This window comes from Oryctolagus cuniculus, chromosome 11 (assembly GCF_964237555.1).
Source record: "Oryctolagus cuniculus chromosome 11, mOryCun1.1, whole genome shotgun sequence".
NCBI lineage: Eukaryota > Metazoa > Chordata > Mammalia > Lagomorpha > Leporidae > Oryctolagus > Oryctolagus cuniculus.
This window is the reverse complement of record NC_091442.1, coordinates 3,429,344-3,456,498: the sequence shown is the minus strand read 5'-3', so window position 1 is coordinate 3,456,498 and position 27,155 is coordinate 3,429,344. Positions and strand designations below refer to the sequence as shown.

At 60.1% G+C, this 27,155-nt stretch overlaps 2 protein-coding genes and 1 long non-coding RNA gene across 5 annotated transcripts in view; 2 read left to right on the top strand and 1 right to left on the bottom strand.

Annotated features, from left to right (window-relative positions):
* Positions 1-8,498: 8,498 nt before the first annotated feature.
* Positions 8,499-25,806, bottom strand: LOC108175622 (uncharacterized). Its single transcript, XR_001792311.3, has 3 exons — positions 24,892-25,806; positions 23,435-23,595; positions 8,499-9,770 (listed from the first exon to the last, which is right to left on the bottom strand). It is a non-coding gene; the product is annotated as an uncharacterized lncRNA (long non-coding RNA).
* The window catches only part of LOC100346323 (neuroendocrine secretory protein 55), a 51,813-nt gene continuing 40,464 nt past the window's right edge, over positions 15,807-27,155 (top strand). The window contains exon 1 of the mRNA XM_002721803.5: positions 15,807-16,565. Within this exon, the coding sequence (XP_002721849.2) occupies positions 15,807-16,523 (717 nt within the window). The 3' untranslated portion in view covers positions 16,524-16,565. The remainder of the gene's footprint in view (positions 16,566-27,155) is intronic.
* The window catches only part of GNAS (GNAS complex locus), a 59,894-nt gene continuing 49,172 nt past the window's right edge, over positions 16,434-27,155 (top strand). The window contains exon 1 of one of the 3 annotated variants that reach the window (XM_051835061.2): positions 16,434-16,565. In XM_051835061.2, the coding sequence (XP_051691021.1) occupies positions 16,523-16,565 (43 nt within the window). In that variant the 5' untranslated portion in view covers positions 16,434-16,522. The remainder of the gene's footprint in view (positions 16,566-27,155) is intronic. The other 2 variants (XM_070051655.1, XM_070051654.1) reach the window with 2 other exon arrangements.

Sequence of the window (27,155 nt, the reverse complement as noted above, 5' to 3'; positions counted from 1 at the left end):
GCCCAGCGCGCCAGGGGCTCCACTGGGTCAGTCGTCAATATCCACGGGTTTTCTAAAATGCCCTGGTATCTAAACACGGGTGGTTGTCTGGGTGGAACCGGCCTGGAGGGCAGTTCGCAACTTCCGCCCAGCGTGGCGGTGGGTCGAAGCTGAATGCTCACTGCCCTAACAGTGGGTCCCACTTAGGGACCTTGCTGCGGGTCAGGCTCCGCGGGTCTTCCTGAAGCTTCACCTGGCCCCTTCGCTGAAGTAAGGCGGTCACCAGGAGCTGTCCCAGGGCCCTGAGCGGACAGAGCAGCCCTGAAGCCGTGCACCCTCCGCTTGGATGCCGGGACAAGGCCTCCAGACTCGGGCCTCTCGGAGCAGGGGTTCGGGGCTGGCCTCCCTCCAGCTTCGTCCTTGGCCTGTCCACGGTTCCTTTGGCCTCCGGTCCCAGCACCTGCTCACACCCCTCACCTGCCCTCCCGCCCACCCGCCGTCCCTGGCGCCTACCACTTGCTCCCGTGACCCTTCCTGCTACCCCTTCCTGGGCACTTCACAGGCTGGACGTCTTCCCAGGCCCTAATCCTACCCAGCTCTCCTGACCATATCTAGCCAGGGTGAGGCAGCCTCCTCCAAATCCCCCGGCCCCTCCATCCTGTCAACTGAGCCTCCATTTGGCCTGTGACATTTAAAAATATCTCTCCAGCCTTGGCATATAGAACCCAATACCCCCAGCTGTTTAAATACCACTGCCTCATTCGGCCCCACATGCCTATGCTTCCAGTAAAAGCCCAAGCTGACCCAGGACCCCCAATACTAGCCGCGCCTGTCCTAATTTGGCTCCCTCGTCAAAGGGCTCATTGGCGCCAGCCCATTCCTGCCCCTACAAGGAGAAGGCAGGCAGGGGCTCGGGGGGCCAGTGAGCGGCAGCACAAGGTGCGAGCCATCTGTGTGCCCGTGACCCGGAGCACACGTCTGACGCGTGGTGTGACGCCTGCCACAGCTGTCCTCCCCTGGCTTCCATCGCCAGCGGGCCCCACAGCCCTGCTATTAATATAGTGCGGAGAGGCCCAGCAGCTGGGCTGGGCACAGCCCTTCCACAGGGACGGCTTCAACTGCCAGCCACTGATTCGGGCTCTGCGTGTTCCCAATGCGCATTCTTCCAGGAGGGGCAGGCCTGAAACCAGCCGGGAGCTGCCTGCGGATCAGGGGCCCCCTTCGCCTCGGCAAGGGGAAGACCAACCAATGCTCGACTGGGGGTCCCTGAGAGGGGACAGCAGTAGGAATCCCCCGAAGTTCACAGGGGCAAGGGTGGCCTCCCTTGCGGGGCCATCAGCCTGCACGTGGAGGCCAAGGCACCGCGCCTCCCCCTGCTCTGAGCCCTAGGCCAAGCGCTCTTCTTCAGACACTTCGGGGCAGGAAGTCAGTCTGGCTTTTCCTGATCTGCTTTCTCTGGGGAGGAAGACGGCAGCTTCCGCTGAGCCCAGAACAACCCGGGAAGAAGGCTGTCAGGTGCTACACGGGAGACTCAGAACAGAGCGCACCCCCACGGGCCCCAGACGCCACAGGCGCCGCGGTTTCATGGCTGAGACTCGCTGTGGAGAGTCTGAAGGGCCAGGGCAGACGACAGAGGACAGCGAGGAGTGGACACGACAGGGACGCGGCGGGTGCAGCCGCGCCCCAGGCCCTGTGGCCTCCACTCCACTTTCCAGGGCTTGGAACTTCCCCTAACAGCAAGTTCAAGAATACACACGGGATGACGTTTCTCGGCAAACGCTGAGCAAGGGCCTGGCACGTGCTGAGAACTCTCCTGGACACGTCCTGATGCGCACAGCAAGGGAGACACATTTGCGACTCTGGTCAGAAACAGCTCAGCTCGGCAACAACCCCTGGCCCCAGGGCGTGACGGGGCCCCTGCTCCCCAAATGCCTTCAGTGGACAGCAGCTGTCCCATTCTGGTGACCCATAGAGACATTCTGAGTGCATGCCTGTTCAAGTTAGTACTTTAAAATACCCTACAGCCAGCCCAAGAGAACACGGGGCCCGCAGCATCCTGTCCCTCTCGTGGGCCTATCGAGCACCACGGCTTGTCCTGCTCACTCTGGAACTTTGGGGAGAGCATCGCCACACAGCCTCTCTCCTGACATCCATGGAGAACAGGGGTGGGGTGGGAGGAGACCCCAGCTCCCGCAACCCAAAACCTCAGGAAAGCAGGGAGAAGCGAGGGGGCTGGTTCGGGCTGGAACACTGAGTGGGCACAAGCCAGCGGGAAGTAAGCGGCCTGACCTCGTGCCTGTGTCGCCTGGGGCACGGCTTCTCTGAGGCCAGGGCACGGCTAACCCCTCCACTGATAAGGCTGCTTCTTGGCCGTGTCGGCACACACCGACGTGTGAAATGACAGCAAGTGTCACGGTACAGGCAGATCAAGACAGCCCTATCTCCTGCTTTATAATTAGAAGGCCAATGTCAAGAAAAGAGGCCCCAAGGAATCCAGCCACGGCTTGGAAGCAGAACCCCTCCTCCCACTTCTCAGCTGAGAGGTGCCTGCTAGACACCGGCATCGGACCTAGCTTGTTCCCTTCAGCGGGAGACACCTGTTGCCACAGAAGAAGGCCTCTCATAGCAGCTTATTTTTGTATTTTTTATTCTTATTTATTTGAAAGGCAGAGTGATGGAGACACACACACACACACACACACACACGAACACACAGACCATCTGTCTGCTGGTTCATTCCTCAAGTGCCCAAAACAGCTAGGGCGGGGCCCGCCTGAGGCAGAGCCAGGACCTCCACCCAGGTCTCCTCCGAGGGTGGCAGGGACCCAACCACTGAACCCACCCTGGCCGCCTCCTTGGGTGCGTGTTGCAGGACGCGGGACCGAAGGCAGAGCGAGGCCTGAACGCGCTCATACGCAGCAAGGGCACCGCCATCTCTAGCGCCCACCCAACCGCGACGCCTCTCAGGGCCGTGAGCATTTCTACTTTCTTTCTTTTGAAGATTTATTTATTTATTTGAAAGGTGGAGTTACACAGAGAGAGAAGGAGAGGCAGAGAGAGAGAGAGAGAATCTCCCATCCACCGGTCCACTCCCCAACTGGCTGCACAGCCGGAGATGCGCTGATCAGAAGCCAGCAGCCAGGAGCTTCCTCCGGGTCTCCCACGCAGGTGCAGGGGCCCCAGGACTTGGGCATCCTCCACTGCTTTCCCAGGCCACAGCAGGGAGCTGGATCAGAAGTGGAGCAGCCGGGTCTCGAACCGGTGCCCATATGGGATTCCAGCACTGCAGATGGGGGCTTTACCCGTTATGTCACAGCGCCGGCCCCAATATTCAACTGTCTACGGTACTTTCGAGCTCAGTTTTGACTACAGCCTTTGCCTACAACAGCCGCTCCAAACACACCTTCGAGGTCCCCAGGCCCCTGCTAGAACAGGCTGTACGGAGGGGAGGACTGCTGAGCAACCCCCACGTCTCCGGACCACAGCCCAGCGCAAGGTCTCCGAGAAAGTGCCTGGTGCTGTCCCGAGCTTGCGACCACGGCTTCGGAAGGAAATGCAGTCAAGGTCACGTCCCTTTTCCTGCCAGTGGGGGACCGTGCTCTCACCACGGAGACCCCACTGCCCCACCAGTGGACAAAGACCAGTTGCTCCTCTTTTAACAGTGCTCCAAAGAATACTGTAGCACTGGAATTAAGCTCTGTGATGTACGGGCCGCACTGTGTGTTCTAACTCTGCTGTCAATGACACTAGCATCACCGAGAAGCGGGGCGAGGGTGCCCACCAAGCGTCTGCCGGGAGAGTCCTGGTGTGCCCGTCACCCCAGCACCATGCCCATCAGCACTGCTTTTCACCCTCAACAACGCCCCAGCTGCATGACGAGGTGTTTACACCCCTTGACTCGCCCGCCAGGGCCTGCGATGAGCAGGCGACAAGGACCCCGACTTCCAAAGCTGGAGTGCTTTACTGCCTCCTTTGAACTGTGACCATTCCCAGTTGAAAGCGTCTGGGGCCAGAAGAGGAGGTTTAAACCCATCGTCGGTGAGGGGGAGGAATGCGTGGTGTATGGTCATCGGGGCAGGACTAAGTGCCGTCGACGGTGCCTGCGCTGGGTCGGCCACCTCCGGGAAGAACCACGGGAGATCTGGCACTGGACGTGGCACACACTAGGCCTTCCCCTCAGGTTTTCTCTCACCCTCTCTTTGGGGCAAATCTCTGAAATCTCACTGAGGTTCAACCTCTTTGAAGCGTGATGAAGCCGAGGTGACAGCCTCACAGCCCCAGCCGCAAGCAGAACAGGGAGACTGCGGCCAGCCACTCTCCCACCCGTGGAGGTCTGGGCTCGCTGGGGGCAAGGGGCGGGGTGGCGCCCACGGCGGGGGAGGGGCAGCAACTACGTGGCACCGCTGCTGCGGGCAGAATGGAGGCCTCGTACCAAAGCTGTGTCCACCCGGGACCAGCAACTCCCCTGCGCGTATCAGCCCGAGGGCACCTGTGCCGTGTGCACGGAAGCGAGAAGACCTGTGGGGAGGCGACTCTGGGCACCTGTCTTTGGGACTTGAGGATGAGGCAAGCACCAAGCAGGAGGCAGATCTCACGTGGACCGACAGGGGTCTCAAAGGCGGCAGAGCCACACAGCCCGTGTGTGTTTAGGGCTGATGCTCTCTGTGCAGCTCCGCACCGCTGGTGAGGTCAGTAACCGCGGGGGTGGAGACTGAGGCCGGCAGGCGGTCATCTGCTCTGAGCAGACGTTAGCCCCAGCTTTTTTATTTTTTGACAGGCAGAGTGGACAGTGAGAGAGACAGAGAGAAAGGTCTTCCTTTTCCATTGGTTCACCCTCCAATGGCCGCTGATCTGAAGCCCGGAGCCAGGTGCTTCTCCTGGTCTCCCATGCGGGTGCAGGGCCCAAGCACTTGGGCCATCCTCCACTGCCCTCCCGGGCCACAGCAGAGAGCTGGCCTGGAAGAGGGGCAACCGGGACAGAATCCGGCGCCCCGACCGGGACTAGAACCCGGTGTGCTGGTGCCGCAGGCGGAGGATTAGCCTAGTGAGCCGCGGCGCCGGCCAAGCCTCAGCTCTATTTAATATTCCTAATGTGCGCGCAGCCCAGCCTTCAAGTTCAAGCTGCAGCCACTGCTGAGGCGTCACGGGCCTCACGCAGTCGACACCCCACCGAGGGGCCTGGGCCAAACTGAGTGCACACTCTGGGGTCAGTCTTAAGTAGTAAGAGCTGGCTGGAATCCTTGACAACCAGCAGCGGGAGAGGGTGTCACTAAATTACATGAGCTTTCACCTGGCCAAGTCCTTCCTGGCTCCGCGCAGACACCGGCCGGCTTGGTGATTACGGGCACAGAGTAGCTCCATTCCTAGCCGCCAGCCCGGTTCGGGCCAGCCCCGCCTTGCTCTTTCTCTAATAAGGAGCCGGTGGAATGTGAGTTCTCAAGCCGTCAAGAAAAGAATGTGAATCTGGGAACTCTCCATCTGGCCGCTGACAGAAAATAGATCTGATAGCGAGAGGGGCTCCCGCCCCTGCAAGGCAGTCGCCACTTGGGGTGGTGGAAATCCAGGGGCAGAGCTAGGGCCACAAAAATCCCACCCAGCAGTCGGTTTGGTCAGTAACTAGCAGCTCCCAGCTTTCCTGTCCTTCCCTGCAAAATGAAGGCCCCGAGACGTGGCCACGCCAGTCCCTGCCGGCCCTGGGACTCTGGGCGGAGAACTCAAGTTGGGCAGCATTTGCCTCTGTCCCCTCTTCAGTGCTCGCTTTCTCCCGGCTTCCAGGACAGTCTCTCCGCAGAGCTCTGGACGTAGACATCTTTCTGCCACTTGGAGACCTTCCCACGTGCAGCCCAAGGCCGCTCCAGCTCCCAGAGCTCATGGCCTCCCCTCCCCCCTTCTCTAGTGGAAGCCGCAGACGTGGGCAGCATCCTGGACACAGCCATGGTGTCGCCAAGCCTTGTCGGCTGACCTCCTAGTCACCGGTGCAGCCTCTCGCCATCACCTGTTCTATGTATTTGTAGAATCAGCTGCCCCTCCAGACCCAACCCCCACTAACTCTAGTTCCCCCTCAAAGTCTATTTCCCCACAGCCCATGGCCAGAGAGGTCTTTGAAACAATGTGCGTACAGCACCTCCTGGCCACCGGGAACAAGGGCTTCCTACTGTTCTAAGGCCATGAGGATAACGAACACAAGGACTGATCTCATCCCCTGGGCTGACGAGGACGCTGCCCACCCGCCCAGAGTGGCCTTCGGTCCCCCAGCACTGCGGCCCTCTGGTTCACTAACGCGCCCAGGCCCCTTCCGCCAGAGGGCCTCAAGTCCGCTCTTGCCCGAGCTGGAAGCACCTGCTGGTGACTGTCCTACTTGGAACTGCACCACACCCGCCACCGCCTGCCGCACTCAGCCTCCCGTCCTCAGTTCAAGTGCGCGCTATCACTTCTCAGGAGAGCACTGTGACACGCTCGCACCCAGGCCGCTCCCCGGCCGCAGGCTCGCCGACGAGCCCCTCCTGACTGCGATGACTCACTCCTTCCAGATCCTCCAGGCCCACGCTGAGCAGAGCCGGGTGTGACTGAGCTCGCATCACACTCCCGACACCTCGCAGCGGACGCGGCCCACGGGGTACTCGCTGCAGCTTTCCAGGTCAAACTCACGGCTTCTAAGGCTGCCCATCAAGAGGCCACTAAAAGAAAGCTAAAAACGCTGGGAACTCGCGTAGACAAAATCCAAAGTCACCCTCCCTGCCCCCCGGCTTCATTTTGGGCTCTTCCTGCCGGACTCGGCTCTGAAATCCTCCTCTTCCTCTCCCACCTCCACCATCCCCATCACCGCCACCACCACCACCACCATCTCGGCTTCTCCCATCACCACCACGGCAGGGAAGCCACCCGCCAGCCAGGAAGCAGAGTTCCGTGAGGCTAGCCTGCTCCCCTGTCTGCTTCGGGCCTCTCGTCTCCACTCACCTTTCTGTTGAGTCTCCCTTACGGGTACCATCTTGTTTCCTTTCTTTTTTTTTTTTTGACAGGCAGAATTAGACAGTGAGAGAGAGAGACAGAGAGAAAGGTCTTCCTTCCGTTGGTTCACTCTCCAAATGGCCGCCACAGCTGGTGCTGCACCAATCCAAAGCCAGGAGCCAGGTGCTTCTCCTGGTCTCCCATGGGGTGCAGGGCCCAAGCACCTGGACCATCCTCCACTGCATTCCCGGGCCACAGCAGAGAGCTGGCCTGGAAGAGGGGCAACCGGGACAGAATCCGGCGCCCCAACCGGGACTAGAACCCGGTGTGCCGGCACCGCAGGCAGAGGATTAGCCTAGTGAGCCGCGGCGCCGGCCCATCTTGTTTCCTTTCAAAATGTACCTAAATACTCTGGGCGAAAAAGCCATTAGGGACAATTGCTTTATAAACAGAACCAAACCCGTCACAAATGCAAACTATCAGTGATTCCTTTCTCTTCCACAGAAGAGACACACACAAAGGAAGAAGAAAGTAGCTGAAAATGAAGGAGCAGTAATTAGTAATCCAACCAGATGACAGGCCTACCTAGACTTCAAGAGTCAAGCTAAAACCTGTATCCAACATCACCACTGCAAGCCCAAGCGAGATTTCAGAAGAAATGTGGGTGAGGGCGGGGACAGCCGGCAGGCAGGCAGTGGGATGCCTTCCGGGGTGCCCAGAAGTGGGGGTTCAAGTTCCTGCTCTGCTCCCGACGCAGCTCCCTACTAACGTGCACCTGGGAAGCAGCAGGTAACGGCTCGAGCACCTGGGCTCCTGACACCGACACGGCAACCCTGCACGGAGTTCCAGGCTCCTGGCACTGCCTGGCTGCTGCAGGTACTCTGGGGTGAGCTAACAGGTGGGAGACACCCCTCCCACCTGGCAAACAAACAATAAGGTTTTTTTTTTTTTTTTTAAATTAGAAACAGTGTCTTTTTTTAAAAGAATTATTTATTTGAAAGAGTTAAGAGAGAGAAAGAGGCAGAGAGGGAGGGAGAATCTTCCATTCTGCTGGTTCACTCCTCAAATGACTGCAACGGCCAGAGCTGAGCCGATCCGAAGCCAGGAGCTTCTTCCAGGTCTCCCACGCGGGTGCAGGGGCCCAAGGACTTGGGCCATCTTCTGCTGCTTTCCCAGGCCACAGCAGAGAGCTGGATCGGGAGAGGAGCAGCCAGGACTCGAACGGACGCCCACATGGGATGCCGGTGCTGAAGGTTGGGGCTTTAACCCGCTCCACCACAGCGCATTCCATATCAAACTCCACATACGGTATATACTAAAATTATATAAGGAAAACACTAAACTCTTAATGGGAAAAAACAGGAACATGAAAAAATGAGAGAGGTGTCACACTTTTGGCTGAAGACTAAATGCAGAAAAGACAAGACAACAATATTTCTCAACTTAATTTTCAGATTGAATGCAATTCCAGTCAAAGTACCACCAAGGTCATGTCTGAAACTTGATAAAAATGGTTCTTAAATTCACACAGAAAAACAAATGGGCAAAACTACCAGAGAATTCTGAGACAATGCACACGAGGGAGGCACTGACCCAGCAGAGCCGAAACACAGTCGAAAACAGCGGTCGTCACATGAAGGCTGCGCACCCGCTGCGGCGAGGCCCTGGGGGAGCCGTCACCCCACAAACAGCAGACAGGCGAGCTCAGAATTTCGAGGGTGCCTGGCTCTAAGGATGGAGAGGGGCCCATCCGAGCCCCCTGTCCACTGCCGGTGAGACGGTCCTAGGGCAGGAGGGGTGGTGCTTTGCTCTGCGTCTCTAACGGACCGAGCACTGTCAAAAACATTTAGAGGAAGACGAAGGCTTCCGGGTGGGACAGACGACAGCCTCTCGGATTTCTGCGTATTTTCCAGGGCTCACCTCGAGCTCCCCACCCCACCTCACTCCTGGAGTACGGAGGGCCCAGAGCCCAGTGTGGAGTTAACTGCATTCTCCCGTCCTGCTGGGAGGTAGAGGGAAGCGTGAGGGTGCCGCTCCTGCACCAGGGGTCCTGCGCCACCTGTGCCAGGGGGCACCATCTGGACTTCCTGCGGGCGCCTGGGCGCCCTGCACAGGGTACCGCCCAAGGGTGCTGGCTGAGGGGAGATCTCACCCCCACGCCTGCGTGGGGAGGAAGGCAACGCCTCCTCCTGCCCTTCCTTCCTCGTCCTGGGTGAGGAGCTGAGGAGGGGCAGACAGCTGCCTGATGAAGGGACTGACGACAACGGGGACAGCGCCCAGCTTCTGGTGATTTTTACCGGAACAGCAGAGGAGGAGGAGGAGGAGGAAGGCCCTGGTTCTGAGGCCTTTCTTGCAGTTTCCCTGAATTCCGTGGTGTCTCCTCACGTGGCCTGTCTGTCCATCACGGGCCCTGCTAGGAATCATTAGCATCAGAGGAAACTCGGGGTCACCTGGCCCACACTAGGGTTCTTTTTTTTAAGATTTATTTATTTATTTGAAAGTCAAGAGTTACACAGAAAGAGAAGGAGAGGCAGGCAGAGAGAGAGAGACAGAGAGAGAGAGGTCTTCCATCCGCTGGTTCACTCCCCAGATGGCCGCAACAGCTGGAGCTGGGCCAATCTGAAGCCAGGAGCCAGGAGCTTCTTCCCGGTCTCCCACGTGGGTGCAAGGGTCCAAGGACTTGGGCCATCTTCCACTGCTTTCCCAGGCCATAGCAGGGAGCTGGATCGGAAGTGGAGCAGCCGGGTCTCGAACCTGCGCCCATAAGGGATGCCAGCGCTGCAGGCCAGGGCGTTAACCCACTGCGTCACAGTGCAGGCCCCTTCACACTAGGGTTCTTATGCCTAAGAAAAGAGGCCAAAAAGACAAGGTTGGAGGGGACACCAAGTGTTCACCAGAGGGAAGCAGAGGGCAGGCCAGTGGGATGCATCCCGACCTCACTACAAACCGGTCCAGATCAACCCTCATACTCCTGACTGGTTGACAGCGTTCTTTGCTGTTGTTAAACATTTGTTTATTTTGGGGCCACAGCTGTGGCATAGCAGGTAAAGCCACCATCTGCAGTGCTGGCATCCTATATGGGTGCCAGTTCAAGTCCCGGCCACTCCACTTCTGATGCAGCTCTCTGCTATGGCCTGGGAAAACAGTGGAAGATGCCCAAGGCCTTGGGTCCCTGCACCCACATGGGAGACCCAGAAGAAGCTCCTGGCTCCTGGCTTCAGATTGGCACAGCTCTGGCCATTGTGGCCATCTGGAGAGTGAACCAGCAGATAGGAAACCTCTCTCTGTAACTCTGCCTTTCAAATAAAATAAATCTCAAAAAAAAAAAAAAAAAAGACATGTATTTTTTTGAAATATGGGCGGGTAGAGAACTCTTCCATCCACTGGTTCACTCCCCAAATGGTCACACCAGCTGGGTCTGGTCCAGGCCGAAGTCAGGAGCCGGGAGCTCCACCCGGGTGGCAGGGTTTGCCTAAGCTCCTGGGCCGTCTTCTGCTGCCTTCCAGGCCATTAGCAGGGAGCTGGACGGGGTGGAAGCAGAGCAGCCAGGACTGGAAACGGTGCTCAAATGGGGCCAAACCCCCTGCACCACGACGCCAGGCCAGGCCCGGGGTTGGCTACAGTGCTGAGCCACACGCCCTGATGCCTGCACCGGCCAGGACCACGCAGTCCCCGGACTGCCTTCTGGGGAAAACAAAGCCAAGTGAAAATAACAAACACCCTGGAATGTTCCGTAGGGGCAGCGCTGCGGCGGAGGCGGCTCCCCCGTTATCAGGATGGACTGATTACAGACTCATTTGCCTGAAGATAATTGCCTCAATTCTCCACTTCACTCTGCACATATAGAAATGGTCCCCATCTACGGAGCTGCAGTGACTAGACATCTACAATTGGTCTAATCACAGTTTGAAGAGCCTGAGCTGGAAGCTTTGCTGCGAGCGTGCGCCTGGACCACGACACCACTGAGGCTTTGGCCCCTCTGGGCTCGCGCCCTCCCCCAGGCCCAGGGGCTGAGTCGGATCCTCAGCAGAGCACAGGAAAACAACCTGGACTTGCTCTCGGTTCGGCCGTGCTGGTGGCTGGGAGGAGGTGGGATGTCTGGGAGAGGTGAATCGAGGACAGGGCCCGAGCCGAGGCTGCTCCCAGCAGTCAGCAGGGTTCCACCTACGGCCCGCCGGCTACAGGCCGAAGCTCGTGTGAGCTCGTGTGCAGGGTCGGGGGACACCTGAGCCCAGCATCACCTGTCCTGGAGACATCTTTGGGCATCGACGTCTCAGACGACCGTGGCAAAGAACCAAGGCAGCTGCGAGTCAAGGGTGGGCAGGCAGAACCCAGGCCCCACTTGTACAGGGCAAAGCAAGGCTGGGGAGGGGACCACCCCAGGAACCCCAGGGGAGCTAGGCTCGGAGACACCACGTCCCAGGTGGACCCATTCATGGCTACATCTGTGTGAGGAAGCTTCCACACCGTTCCTGTTGGCTCAGGAGTCCAGAAGTCACTCCTTCCATGGCGGAGAGAGGCCAGGGTGGGGGAGGGAGGGGCACCAGGACTGAGGAGCCCCTCCAGAGCGCAGCGAAGCGAGGACAGGCACCCCTGGACCACTCCCGACACTCTCTGCGCACGGGAGCACGGCTCACTTCTGATCCTGTCTCCCTTTCGAAAAGAATGGCACAAATAAGGGCCTGTGTCTCAGTGATGGCCTGGACGCAACCCAGCCAGGTCAAAGGAGATGATTACTTCCCTCCTATTGTGCGCTTTTAGCTCCAGAGAGCATTCCCCCGAACCACAGAATCAAGGCTCCGGTTTTCACCGCTGCGGCGGGGGAGAGGCGGCCTGAATACCAGCAAAATAGCACCCGGGAAAGGGGCCGAACGTGCCCGCCCCGCACCCGGTCCTGCTGGGCGGCAGGCGGCAGGGGCAGCGCCGCGCTCTCAGTGGGGTGGGCCTTTCTGGCTGATTGTCACAGTGAGCGGCGGGGGACACTTCGAGCTCCCTGAATTCATTTCTGTTCAAAGGAAACTTTGAAAAGCTCTCCGTCTCCCAGAAACAGTCTTTCCCAGTGATCACCCAGACAGCAGATTCAAGAGCGACGGGCAGCAGCACCCACCTTCATCCTGAGTCTCATCTTGGAACACCGCTGGTGTCCCGGGACCGTGACCGTGGCCCATGTCCACCTTCCATCTCCCCCAAGCCACCAGCACGTGGCTTCACACAAAGAAGGCGCACAGGGGTGGGTACACCAAAAGCGATCCTCTCGTGGGCTTTGAAAAACCCAGTGAAAAACCCCAGTGTCAGGCCAGATCAGACGCACATCTCTCTCAGATGCACTGCCCCTCGGACCCTGTGATGCGGCCTCCCTCCTCTGTCTGTCTGTCTGGTGGGGAAATGGCTACCGAGGCGCGTGCTGCTGGAGGGCGGGCACCGCTCAGCCTCCGTCAGCTCCGGCTCTGCCCGGTGCGGGAAGTCTTGGTCACGGCAGGGACGCGGTCTGTGACTGCTCAGTGGCCAACTTCCGAGGTGGCTCTGGAGGGGAGGGGGAGAGGGCCGCTGTAATTACTCGAGGAATCTAATTTTTTTGCTCCCACAAGTTGTGGAGCCCGGGGCCTCCAGCCCCTGCCCCGGTTATGAAAGCTCTACAGACAGCCCGCGCACCTGTTGGTCCGTGTTGGTCCATGTCCTGACACAGCCACTAAACATTCCTTTCTGTCACCAAGCCCCTCGCACGTTCAAGTGCTTCCAGAATAGAAGCAGGGTCCAGAGATCGTGTGCGGCAGCTCGGCCCCCCAGCCCCTTCCCACAGTCTCTGGATGCCTTTCATGGAATCAGAATGGGGCTGAAAAGAACTTTGGCAGGCATCAAGTCCCAGCTCGAAGCAGCTCCTGAGTACCATGGAAAACATCTCCAACGTGTGGTCATCTGTCCTGTGATTTAACACTGCTTCTGACGAGGAGCCAACAGTCTCCCGACGGCCTATCCATTTCACAGCTCTAACCGTGACGCTCTTCTGCCCTGGGGTGAGCTGAGATCTGCCTGTGGTCGCTACCGCCATAGGCTCTGACGCTGCTCTCTGGGCCGCATGAAGTCAGCCCACACGGTTGAAGACAGTATTCTTCACAACTCGTCCAGTTTACTGTGCGACACTGTAGTGGACGGGAAGCCGCTCTTCGCCGTCCGGCTGGTCTAGCAGCCCTCCTCCGACACGGCCCCGAAGGTGACACGTGCGCACACTTTGTGACAGCGGGCAGAGCGAGCCCCTGGTAACAACTGAGGTCGTTCATCACGCGCTTGCTCCTTTTTGAAATTCACTCTGCAGCAAGCACTGTTCAAAGTCATGCACGTCATGCATCTGAAAGAGCATTTCCTGCACAGATCCACTGGCTCGACCTCGGCACTGAGTGTGAGATGGAACAGCATCGCAGTGCGGTGCCCCCGCCCCTCCTGGAGCCCGCGTCGCATGCACACCAAGACGTCTTTGTAACTCTACATCAGTGGGGCTTGAGAACGCAGTGCTTGGCTAAATGTTCATTTGCTGATTAAAATTAAAATGCATCTTGCAAAGAAAGAGCATTGCTAATGCAGATTCTAGTCCAAAAATATGCATTATGTAATGTACATTTTTAATAACGCAGGCAATCTCTGTGAGCTACACTGGAGTGGCTCTGGGCTGCCATCTCCGTCCCAGGCAGAAAGCACTGCACCTGAAACGCAGGCACTTCCCCAGGCACACGGAAGGCTCAGAATCCCCCCCGCTGCTGGCAGCGGGCACCAGCGCCCACCTCCCAGATCCCCCCGCCGTGTCCTGAAATCAGCTCCACGCTCTGTCGGTGGAACTGGGTGCCTGAAAGGAAGAACATGGGCAGTCAAGCTAGCAGACGCCCTTACAACACTGCTAGTCAGGGCTGGGATTTGACATACACATCTCCCACGCCCTGTCCAGGGTCCCGCACAGCGGTCAGAACCACGCAGGTGCTTGTCCGCTGCCCTGGGAAGTGTCCACCAGGCCTCTGGAACACAGCGCTCGCTCCTTCACGGGGATGTCAGATCAATCCCACTCCATTAGACCAATCAGTGTTTCCACACTGCAGGCGACCCCGCAGAACACAGACGCGAGGCAGCTGCAGCCAAGCAAAGCCAGAAGCAGGGCGGCAGGCGGCTGAGGGCTGAGCCCTCCACGTGGGCGCCAGTGAGGGCCTGACTGAGGTGTGAGGACAGGCTCCACCGGGCACAGGACGGCTAGCTGGCCACCAGGAAAGAGCTCCAGGTGGGAAAGTCTGCAAAGCACTTCCGAAGGGCGAGCCCCGTCTGAGCCGTGCACGGAGTGAAGCGAGCGTGGGGTGCTCCACGCGCCCAGGAAGAAGGCACTGTCCTGAGCCTCCCACCTAGGGACTTGGCACGGTGGCCAGAGGCTCACGCCTCACCCAGAGCGAGGGCAAGCCGGAGGAGACGCACTCAGGTCTTCCTCCCCAGCCTCCCTGGCTCCCCGCCAGCCCCCGGGGAAGGCTGACTCCACCTCGCAGGACTTCAGGGTCGCACGGCGGATCTACTGGTACCCGGCTGCCCCCTAGCCTGAGCGCTCTGGTTGAGCCAACCACCCTCTCATGCAGAACTCACGCTGGCCGGCAAGGGGGCACTCGGGAGGACTCCGTGCTTCCAAGAACCACACATCCATCCTAAGTATCTTCTTCAGTTCACTACTCTAGCTTCAGCACCTAGAACAGAGCTTGGCCTGTGCCAGGCGTTACTGGGCATCAGCTGAATGAACTACCTTGACTGGACTCCTACCTAAGACACAGCTTTCGGGGGTACCCAGTGAGGGTCCTAGGATAGCAGATCAGAGCCCCCAGGGGCACAGATGTGGTTGTGTGGGCTAACAGCTGAGAAAATCTCTCCTTGTCCGCTGGCCTCAGGTGTGTGCCTGGCACATGGAGCTCAGGACCGACCACCAGAAGATCGCCAGGACCCTTCTCAGGCGAGATGCCCAGCCGTGGGTGAGGGAACCAGCCAGCTGAGGCTGCACCGGGCATTTTTTTTTTGGAAGCATCTCTAATTAGTCAGTGCAATGGATCTGATTAATGACTGCCCGAGGTTGCCATGCCCAAACCATTCCGCCCTTGGAAACCGCTTGGGGGGCCGGCTCATTAACCCTGCTGGGTAGACCCCCACTCCCCCGAATCCTGGACAATTTTGCGGTCTGGTTTTCTGCCGCTCCGAGACGGGGCTCATTTCACGGACAACCCGGAGAAGCCGGGGAGGGTACCGAGCCGCGGGGAACACGCGCGCGGCTGCCCACGTACCCTGACTTGTGGCGCGCCGGCTCGCCTCTCGGCACCCGCTGGGCCCCTCGCCCGTCGCTTCGCCCAAACCCTTCCAAACAAGGTTCCCTCCTGCCACCTGCCGGCCCGCTAGGGTCTGCGCCACCGCGCAGCTCCCAGGGAGGCGGCCCCCACCTCGCTACTGCACATGCCCGGCGCAAGTCCGGCGCGCAACTTCTTTAGGACCTCAGCGCCCAGCCGCGTCTCGCCTCAGTCTGCTCTTCCCTCTCCCGGCGAGAGGACTGGCGGAGGCGCCTCTCTCTAGCCTCAGACTGCAGAGTCTGAGACAGCGAGAGGAGCCCGGGCAGACGGCCCTTCGCTCCCCTTTCTCACTCCTGCTTTCTGCTCCCACAGGCAAGCGGAGGCGCGGAGCTCTCGAAAGTTCCCAAGCGCTCAGGACGGTAGGTATTCCCTGATTCTCCCCGAGCCGAGGGGGGACCGGGACCCCGGGCTCGGGTCCTCACCTCCCAAGGTGTACCTTTTTTCCGCTTCAGCAGCCCTCGCGCCTCGGCGCCGCTTTCTGCAGAGCCAGAGAGCGGGTCGGCTTCCCGGTGTGCGCCTAAGAGAATGGATCGGAGGTCCCGGGCTCAGCAGTGGCGCCGAGCTCGCCATAACTACAACGACCTGTGCCCGCCCATAGGCCGCCGGGCGGCCACGGCACTCCTCTGGCTGTCCTGCTCCATCGCGCTCCTCCGCGCCCTCGCCACCTCCAGCGCCCGCGCCCAGCAGCGCGCGGCCGCCCAGCGCCGCAGCTTCCTGAACGCCCATCACCGCACCGCTGCCCAGGTATTCCCTGAGTCCCCCGAGTCCGAATCCGACCACGAGCACGAGGAGGCACACGTCGACCTGTCCCTCCCCGAGTGCCTGGAGTTCGAGGGAGAAGAGTTCGACTACGAGAGCGAGAGCGAGACCGAGTCCGAGTCGGAAATCGAGTCCGAGACCGACTTCGAGACCGAGCCCGAGACCGCCCCCGCCACCGAGCCCGAGACCGAGCCGGAAGACGAGCGCGGCCCCGCGGTGCCCAAGGGCTCCGCCTTCAACCAGTCTCTCACCCAGCGCCTGCAGGCTCTGAAGCTGCGGAGCCCCAGCGCTCAGCAGCCCCCCAACCCCAGGGAGGGGGAGGAGCCCGGGCGCGCGGCCGAGAGTCGGAGCGACCCCGCAGAACCACAGGAGCCCAAAGAGAAGAAGCAGCAGCGCCGCTGCCGACCCAAGAAGCCCACCCGCCGCGACCAGTCCCCGGAGTCCCCTTCCAGAAAGGGGTCCATCCCCATCCGGCGTCACTAATGGAGGACGCCGTCCAGATTCTCCTTCTTTTCATGGATTCAGGTTAGCTGCCCACCGCTAACCCGGGAGCCTGCATGCGCCGTGGGAGCTCGGGAGGGGGCGGGAGCAAGGTGGCAAGAGCGGGCTCCACTCCCCCGAGCGGAGTCTGGGCGGGGTGGCAAGGGCTCCCCAGACCTCCCCAGCGCACCGGGGGCGCCCCGGAGGCCGAGGGCTTGTCGGACGGCGAGGCGCTCCTTGCGCCTGGCTGGAGACAACCTGTGGTCTCTGAGCGGGCGCCCCTCCGACGTGCGACCGACGCCGAGCGCGTCCCAGGTTTAGACCTGCACGCCCAAACGGCACGGTAAGTCACTGTTTTACGCTTTTTCACTCCTAGAAATGTGAGTCTCAAACGAGTTGGCTTTGGCGGCTGCCCGAACTGTGGTTCGGAGATGCGCGCGCGCCAACTTTCCCGATTCGCGAGCAGCCGCGCTGTAGCGACACTGTTGCAATGTGCGAAAAGTAACCGGAACGCGATTGGGCGAGAACTCCGGAGCCTGCCGGCTCGGCAGGGAAGTCGCAGGCGCGCGCCGTGCCTGAGCGGCTCGGAGCCTGGAGCCTAGGTCCCGGCGGCGCCAATTTGGAGCTGCGGGACTTAGGCGCCAGCGCCCCTGGCTGAGGCGCGGCAGTGTTACCCACCACAGTCCACCTCTGGGCGCTCACAGGGCTGGAGACGGCCGTAAAAGCGCGCGCACCTGCTCGTGCGCCCCAGAGCCGGCGGCTCCCCGGGAGCCACTGGTGCTTGGAGGACAGGCGGAGGAGGGACAGGGACCTTCGGAGGTGCCCCTCCGGGCTACCTGGGTTGACTGCGAGGGTTTGATCACTTCGGGGTATCGCCAACCTTTTGGCGCAGCCGGTAAGGCGGCGGGGCCGGATGCAGCTCCAGTGGGGAGGTCCAGCCAGGGCTGTTTGCGCAAAGCCTGGAGCCGGGAGAGAGGGCTAAGAGGACAGCGAGGTCGCAGAGAACGCAGAACAAGGTACCGGCTTGACTGGCTGGAGTGGGGGTCGCGTCATCAGGACGCGGCACGATTCGTCCCCAAGGAGCGTAGCACCCGCTGAGCTGGGGGAAGGTGTTGGATCTGGCGCCAGTCCTAGGGCGGCCGAGAGGGGGCCGGGGCTGGAGGGGAGAGGGGAGAGGGGAGGCGCGCGCGTTCCGGCCATTTTCAGCTCGGGTGGAGCTAAGTTTGGAATCGTAACCTGGAGGAGAAGCCGCTCCGTGACCCAGCACAAAATCGGCTGCAATTCGGCGGCGCACTTTGGGCGCGGGAAGGGTGCGTCTCTCGCCGGTCCTGGGGGGAAAGACTAGTAAGTGAAATGTGTTTACACGAATCTCGCCGATTTGGAAGTTGGGGTTACTGTTGGAGCGCGTGTGTCTCGCTGTGCGCCGGCTGACGCTATTCTGATAAAAGTGATTTGGAGGGGGAAACTGAAGTGTCCTGGTGGCTGGAAATGCAAGGTGGAGTCCTTAGGCTCCCGGTACAAGCGCCGTGCCGGAAGGCCAGCACTACGCCGTGTTTCGGGGGTCGCGGCACCCCAGACCTCCCTGGGGTGGGCTGCGGGGCCGAGCCTCGGGGCCGGCCGCGTCTGGTCTTCCCCAGTAAACCTGGGGTAGGCAGCCTGCTGATGGGGTCAGAGGGCTGGAGGCCCAGGGGATGGTGGAGCTGTTTGGGGCTAAAAGAGGGAACCTGCCCGAGTGAAACGGAGCCCCGCGAGCTGGGCTCTGTTCAGGTCGGCACTGGCGCGTTCCTTTCTGTGCCGTTTTCTGTCTCGCCTTGGGGAATGTCTGGTAGCAGGTTTCCAGGGAGCAGGGCGAGAGGCCTGCCCGTTTCTGGAGTGCTTTGCAGTGGGGGAGCGGTCTCCCCGGGCCTGGTTTTCATGGCCAGGTGAGCTTTGTCCTGCAAGTTTAACAGTGCTCGGTGCTTAGGCTCCCCACCCCAGGCCCGTAAGCTGGGGGGAGGGGGTGCCCCAACCTGGGAATAAACCAAGTTTTTCAAACCTGACTTCCATAAATTACCTGAGTCAGAGGGGAGGATACTCACTTTACAGCCCAATTGAGAAAACCTGCTACCCAGCGGCAGCAACTCCCTCCCCCACCCGGCTCCCTTCCCCCACCCTGACTCAGGGTGAGAAGCCATTAGAGACCACACAGAGCCACCGATGGGAATACTGACCACCCCCAAGAAAGGACCCACCCCCACCCGGGAGAGGGGCTCGCTGTGCAGACGCCTGGGACCCTCTTTCTGCCCCAGACCCTCCTATTCCGGCCACCTTCCTTTAGCAGACTTTTCTACCAAGGTCTCCAAACATTCCCGAGTCACCCGACGGGTCTCCCAGGCTTCTTTGTCTCGCCCTGCTAGGCTGCAGTTAGCATCTGAATGGGCTCGCTCGCCCCCTTCCCGGAGGTGGAGTCCCATAGGGAGTGTGGGGCTCCAAAAATGCAGATCTTAGAGCTGGCCACAGAGGTAACAGACCAAAGGTATAAAATTTCCAATAGAGAGGGCGAGGAGGACACAGCGGGCGACAGGCAGGGGTGCCCGCGCACGTAGAATTCTCCCTGACTGCGTTCATCATGCCAGAGGTGCACTTGTAACCGAGTCTGAGCTGGAAAATTACATGGCAGTGTTCAGATGTTGTGTGATGTCAACAAGCGGACAGCAGCTGGCTCCTACAGCTCTGCAAACCACTTAACCTGTGTCTCTGAGAGGGTTCTGTAAGGGCCTCCAGCCTGCTCTCCCGCTCTATCCCGTCAGCCTTCACTGTCAGCAGCTGTGAGGTTTACGGAGCAAGAAAGCCGGAACTTCAGTGCGCTAGGAGTGGGCTGCTCTTTGTTTTTAATGACCTGCTGAATTTTACTGAATTTATCTGTACCACTGCTCTCTAAGCAGAGGGGCAGCCATGGAGAGGAAACCGAGCAGAAACCACGGTGTGGGCAAAGCGCGTCTGAACAGGAAGGTGACCCGTAACAAAACCAATCATAAAAGCAGATGACGCGCCAGAGGCCAGTGACGTCACGCGCCAGCCCACGTGTCTCCACGCGGCCCAGGACAGGGGACGAGATTCTCCAGTTACATCTTTAATCCCCTCGTTCCAGAAGAGGGAGGGAGTTTCTCGTCCTGCGGGGTCTTGACACGAATGCCCATTTCCTAGATCTGGATGCCCCACACGCGGGGCACTGGGGCGTCTGAGACAGCGGTCAGTGTGCCAGCCCGGCTGCAGCTAGCCCTGGGCCGGCCTCGCCGCCTCTGCCCGGGTCTCCCCTACAGGGAACTAGCTGAAGTAGATGTGCCTGGGACCGCTGTTGGTGCCAGTGGACACAGGCCATTCACTTAGGGAGCCTGGAGTGGACTCCATCCATGATCTAAACACTCATGGAGCCCAGATCTCAGAAACTGACCAGACAGAAGGCAGCGCCGCGAGGAGTGTGTTCTGGGTGGTGTGAGGCTGGTAGGGAACGCACCCCTGCCGGCATCTCAGGGCCCCAGCCCCAGCGGGGGGCGTGGTTGAGGCTGCTGTGGGACAGGGGTGGGAGCCGAGGGAGCGGCTATTACAGAAACTGTTCTCCCACCCCCTGCCCCCACTGTCACTCCGCCAGGGAGCTTTTTCAGACATTTTTATCTCCCTGGTTGTTCCCTGGCCCCTGCCACGGCTGGGCCACAGGTATCTGCAGCACCTGGGAAAGCCCATTTGTTCTTTTTTTTTAAACACATACCCAGAGCAGTTTTACCTTCAGTGCAAATGCACGGGATAAACAACATTTAAAAAACAAAAACATACTGCATCCGTCAAATTAAGTTGGTATCCAAATTTTGCCTTATACAGTGAATTTTTGTGGTGTTTGTTCTTTTGTTTTTTCCACCCCAAAGCTCTCAGGTTTGGTTTTTCAAAAGCCCCCCAGTAGCTACTTCAATTCCCCAGGCAGACAGGCTGGAGGAAACAGCCCGGGGGCTTCATTCTCCAAGGCCAAGTGTCACCGTCGCTCGGCCAGCACAGGCAGGACACCCGAGAGAGGCTGGTGCCGCAGCAGCTTCTGCCTGCAAACTGTCCCCCGGTGGACCTGGGAGGCTGCTTTCCCAGCCTCAAGCTCAGACACAGCCTGTGGGCTTCCTTTAGGGGGAGCGTGGTGCAGACGGGCACAGACATGGCTATCAGAAAGGCCAGGGTGGGCAGAGGGTAGGGACAGGTTCAGGAAGACAAAAAGAAGGTTCTGGGGAATTACATGGCAAAAGCCAGGAAGCTGTGGGCAGGCAAGAGAATGCCCAGATACGGGAGCAGTGAATTCTGGGTTCCAGCCTGGCAGGCACTGGAAGGCCACCACTGAGGGTCTCCCCTCCGCCTTCAGGGTCTCCTAGTGGACCTGGCCCAGAAACTGCGATGAACAGGTACCGTGCGGTTTTCATACAAGTACCTCAACTGCTTCGACCAAACCTCAAGATTTAAAACCTAGGAATCTTCTAGAACCCAAATCCTAAGCCTTAGATGTCTGTTCAGGGAAAGGCTGGTCTTTGAGACCCCCACTCTGAAACCTTAGGAGTATGAGGGGCAGCGATGGGCGGCCAGCCTCCCCCAGGCCAGACCTGGCCTGAGTGGCCTGGCTTATGTTGCAGTCTCAATTAGATTTCATTAGCAAAATGTGTTCTGGGTAAGTGCAGCTGTGGGTAAGGTGGAATATACCACTCCCCTCGGATTCAGCGTGGCCCAGAAGCCCCCCGAGTGGTGGAAGGTCCACCAGATGACAGACACTTAACAGCTTCCCCCTAAAGCCCAATTTCTCTTCCAGGACTCCCTGCTCCCCTCCCCCCCAGCCCCCACCCTGGCCCTTTCCCACTGCTGTGCACCTGTTCTGGAATGGCCACTTCCCTGGAAACGCTCGGCTGCAGAAGGAACCCACAGCACACTCAGGCTGCTGTCGGGAACACACGGGCCCCCCGCCCCCGGCCAGCAGCCTGCCCGGCTGAAACGGGATGTGCTGGCTGTTCCGAGCAGAGACCTGCAGAGCTACGGCTAGTGAGGGGAGTGAGGGGGTCTCAATTCATGGCGAGGGCTTGTCAATCCAGGCAGGCAGGTTATTTCCATAAGCATAGATCCTGGCATCTTGAACAGCAGCCCCACATCTGCCCCCAAGCCAGTGTCTCACTGCATCCCTTGGAGGCCCCGGTCCTTCGGCTGGCGTTAGCCTCTAACAGCCTGGTTATGCAGCCCCCTGCAGACGGTGTAGGCTGCTGCTGCCCCCACCCGCCGAGCCTGGCAGAGGTGCGGGAGGAGGAGGACGGCCACAGCCAGCCTCCCTGAGCAGGAATTCACCCAACAGCCGCAAGGTCTTATTTGCTGCCCGGTCAGCACAGAAAACGCTGTCCCCGGGAGGCGGAGACCCAGGGGTGTCTGAGCTCCTCTGTGTTCTTTCTGCCTCTGCCTCTCCTCACCACTGCCGAAAAGACCCCCGCTTTCCTCATTTGAAAGAAACTCACTGACAACTAATCAACTAATGACACGAACAAGCTGCAGAGAGGCTAACTGTGCAGACTGCGCCCTCCCCTCACATACACGCACACTCACATGCACACATACACACCCACACCCATACACTCATGCACACATACACCCACACATTCACACACAAAGCACACAGTCACACACACAATTCACACAGAAACTTACATACATTCACAAACACACACATAAACTCACATACATTTACACTCACACAATCCACACAGAAACAGACGCATACTCACACATTCACACTCACAGTTCACAGAAACACATGCACACACATACTCTCACATACACGCATTCACTCACACATGCACATACACTCACATATTCACACACATTCACTCACAGTTCACACAGAAACACATTCACACACATACTGACACGTTCACACTCTCACACACAATTCACACAGAAACACACGCACACATATACTCACATATTCACTCTCACATTCACATACATCCACACACATGCACAGAAACACAACACTCACGCTCACAGCGCCACCAGGAAAGGAGAAGAGAAAAGGGTGGCCTTTGCTGGCCTCGGCCCGCTCCCTCCGAGACCCCCGCCTACCCTGCTCTCTCTGCCTGGGCTACAGGGACCAACCTAGGAAGCTGCCAGGCAGTTGCTTCACACTCGGATGCGCCCTGTGCTCAAGCTGCAGATCAGAATCCCCAAATCCAAGTGGACAAACAGTCCGTGCCGCCTCTGATGTGTGCCTTGTGGGGTGTCCACACGGCCGGTACCGAGAGTAAGCTGGGGGGCCCAGGGCACGGGGGCTGCCAAGGAGCACCCTGCGGGTGGGAGAGGCGGGAGTCAACAGGAGAATCCCCTTCCCCCGGGGCATCACTTCTTCACAGAAGCCCCCGCTCACTGCCTGGAACACGAAGGCCGCGTGGTCTGAGCTGCACAGTGCACGAGACCTGGGCAGCCATTCCCTTTCCCTTCCTAAGTCCAGCAAGTGTACGAAGTCCCTTCTTTTTAAGGAAGCCACTGGCTGCGTGCTGACAGCGTCCCTTCTCCTCTGATGGCCAGATGGCCTCCTGCAGCCGGACCTGGCAAGACAGGCTGTGTGCCAGGGTCTTGGTCCTTCATCCTGATTCGGCCTTTTCAGACACTAGCCCCCTGACTTCCTCCTCCCCAGCTACACGGACCAGTTAGTTCACTGACTTCCCTCCCTCGTTCCTGTCAAACGTTGACTGTGTCCTCCAATAGAAGCCCACCCAGAACTGGAAATCCGGGGTGAGGTCCTTTGCTGCCGCACAGTTGTAATGGCGTTTCCTAGCAGTGTCCCTCCTCTGTAGGTCAAGGCCAACCCTCAGCAACCCATCCAAGCAGCCCCTACGTCCACCCCTGAGCTGCTCAGCCCCAGATCTTACCCTGCAGGTCCCTCAGGTCCCTGTGGCCAGGCCATCTGGCTACCTCTGGAGTGAGTCGGCTCCTCCAACATCTGGCCACACCGCTGCTGCACGGAGGAGGTTTCCACTCTTGGCCTGCTCACCTGAGTGGCTTGGGGTCTTCACATTCTGGTAGCCGGCTGCTACAGAAAAACAAAAAACAGAAAGAAAACATCAGGCTTAAATACGGGGATTTATTCTTCCTGATGCCAATTTACCTTTAACGCAGTTCCTAGCGAGCCCGAGGGTCCACTCTTGGCTTCTAGTGGCAATTTTCAAGTGGGGGTGACCACCCCCAGAGCACAGCTGGCAAAGGCTAGAGACCGTCTTTGGTTGTTTCAACTGAGGGCATGCTGCTGGCATCTAGTGGGTAGATGCTACGGGTGCCACCGTGCATCCCACGATGCAGACACACACGCCTCAGTGACCTGGCCCCAGATGTCGCCAGCTCAGGCTAGCCTGGCTGCATGCACCGGGTCTGGGGCTCCCTTCCCCTGGGGCACCCCCACCTCTCCTCTTCCCAACTTCCCTGCTCTCTCCTGGACTGTCTCCCTGTTTGCTGTCCAGCGCTCCAACTGTGGGAGTCTACCACCAGGTAGATTCCTCTCTCGGGGCGTTTCACCCAAAATCCAGCGATCCAGCGGTCTTGCATCTGCACGGGCATGAAAGCCAGTTTGGATCGATGATCTTTTATCTGCCTTTTCAACCCCAGACCCTTCCTTGCAGATGAGTTGTAAACCTCCATTCCAACCGCCCTGCTTCCTCCAGCTGTGCTGTGACGCCAGCCCCCTCGGCTCCCCGTCCCGACGTAAGCCCCTGGGGCGCGGAACTGCTGGCGGGTCCTCGGGTACCCTGCCGCTCCCTCCCCAGCCTCACTCCATTCTGCATCTGTGGCTCTCCCTTGAAGGTCATGGCCAGCCACAGCCTCCTGTGGATACAACCCCTCTCCCTGAACCTCCTGCAAGCTGCTGGTACCTCTCCTAGAGGTAGCTACTCACTTGTAGCACCATGGCATCTCCCAGGAGACTCTGTCCACTTCTGCCTGCTCTGCCTCCCAGAGCCAGCTGAGGTGGCCAGTTCGGCTCCCCAGCCATGCCCCACCTTGCACCTGCGCGGTGCTTTGTTCCCCCGCCCCCACCCCCATGCACGGCCATGTTCTCCACGGCGGCCCATTGGAACGCCATCTTCCCTACCAAGACTTTCAAGGTCGCGCCCACTGGGAGGTGGTCCTTTTCATCTTTTTAGGAGGGGACTGGTGTCTGCCCACACCGTATCCTCTCGATGCGTGGTCTCCCGGCCAAGAACCATGAGACTAGAAAGCACACGGACCAGCGGGGTCCCACGAGAATGTCCAACAGCGAGATCGTGGGACCCTTCGGAGCTGGGCGGGGGGAGTGAGCTCAGGCCCGGGGGCAGGGCGCGGCCCCAGCGTCACTGACCTTCCTTCCAGCTGTGTGGACTCAGCATCCCGGGGCCTTAGCTCTTTCTCCATCCTGGGTGACCCTCTGCACCCGAGGAGCCAACCCTCTCCTCGGGTCCTGGCCCTGCCTGGAAGCCACGCTCCTCGCCTCGGCCAGCGGCGGCCCCCTCTGTTGCACAGGTTGGCCCAGGGGTTGGCGCCTGGGAGCCCTTGGCCTCCTCTCTCCGCCTACGCAACCTGGGGAGTCATCATGAGTGACCCCACCGCGAGAGCGGTGCTGGGGCCTGCCAGGCCTGGCCGCGATGCACGCGCCTACCGATGGCATCCCGGAGCACGACCTCTTTGGACGTTCCAACGCGGCGCCCCCTATCGGACCTCCCACCCATATCCGGTTTCCGGTCCCACGCCCCTGCTCATTTGCCAGGCAGCCTTGATTGGCGTGACCCCAACCCAATGGTGACCCGGCGCCGGGGTCAGAGGGCAGTGAGTCTGGTGTTGGGGCCCCTTGAGTGCGTGGTGGTCTGATGGTGCAGCCCCTGCACGTAGGAGCAGGTGGCCAAAGTTTGAACCAAAGTTCGGCGTTGGCTCTGGGGAGGGTGTGGACCCGCCGAGCGGAGGTGATCGGCCGCCCGCGGTACCGGGGTCGGCTGTGTCCGCTTTCCCGCCGCGGGGTTGGCGCATTCGAGGGCTTGGCGTGTGGGCGCCGCCGTGCCTGGTGCTGAGGCAGGGCGCTGGACCCCGCCGGTCGCATCTGGCCCGCGGCGCTCTGCCCGCTGCGGCTCGAGGTGGGCACCCGTGCGGGCAGCCAGCTGGCCGCGACCCCTGCAGGTGTGTCGCGAGCCGTGGTCCGTCATCCGCGCGTGGACCGCCGTGCGTCCTTGCCGGGTTCCCAGCGACCGCAGCGCGGCAACATCGCCGCTAGGCGCAAATCCTTCCGCAGACCCCAGACCCAAAGCAGTGCGCATGCACACTGGAGCCCACCGGGTGGTGCGGCCGTTTCAGTCCCAGCCAGCGGGGCGCAGCCGAGCGAGCAGCCGCCGGGCTTGGTGGCTGCGCTTGCCGCAGCTTCTGCGGGCTAGCAGCGGAAAAGTAAAGCGACTGCCTGGGGACGGTCCTGGCGTGGCGCTGGGGGCTGCGGGATGACGGACCCGCCCTGCGGCCGGGGCCGGAGGCAGATGCCGCGCGCCTCGGCTGCTGTTGGTGCGGTGTTTGCGGGTTCCGCGCGCACGGGGTTGTGCGGTCTCCGAGACCACCCCCAAACCAGCCATAAACCCCGCAGCCGAAATCTTCCCCAGAGCGGAAGGATGTGTGGCGCTCTGAGACCTGCGCCCCGTGGGGCTCGGCTCCCCAGCGTGTCCCGCGACCCCCATTCCGTGCCGCCGCGGCCGCTACACTGCGGGGAGGCGGGGGGCTTGGCTTGGTTCTCCATGGTGCAGTCAGGAGACCCCCATATTGCGTCGCATCATTGTCCACAAAAACAGAGGGACCCCTTACTGCGCCGCCCACGGCCACTGCGGAGACCCCAGGAGCCACGGGGGTGGGCGATGCTAAAGTGCCTCGCCACGGCGGACCGCGGCAAGTGTACCCAAGGCGTTTTACAAAACAAACTGTGCGCTCGCTCTCGACAGCCCCCCTCGCTCCTCATCCTCCTCCCTGCCCTTCCGGTGGGCTCACGACCACCTGTCGCATTCCCGCGCGCGCACGCCACTGTCCCCGGGCATCTAGAGCCTTACGCTTGGCTCGAGATCTGGGGCTAGGGGCTTCGGCGCAGGGGTGCAGGGGTATCCTGGGGTGAAGGAAGAAAAAGAAAGCCCTCTGCAGTCCCCCGCCCCCCGAGGAGAGTCGGCGCGGGCGGGGAGGGAGCGATTCTGCTCCTGTTCTCCAGCATCCCGAGGCCCACGTCTTGTGTCACGTGTCTCGCTCGCAACGCAGGAGAGCTTTGTGTGGCCAAGGGGAGAAGCGAGGAGAAAGGCTCCAAATCAGTCAGGGAGAGGCGTGGAAGGAGCCCAAACGTCCCTGCGAGGCCTGCGCTCGCCAGCCCCTTACCCAAAGCCGGGCCGGCGGTGCAGGGAACCAGCTTGGCACCGGGACCTGCGTCCTCTGGTGGCAGAGAGAGCGCGCGACTGGCGATTTTCGGACCGAATCGGCACGCTCCTCAAATCCAAGCAGTCTGTGTTGGCCTGGAGCAGAGAGAGAGAGAGAGAGAGAGAGAGAGAGAGGAGGGGACGAAGGCCGAGCAGGCCGGGTGGGGGCCTGAGGGAATCACCAGTGGCCAGGAAGGAG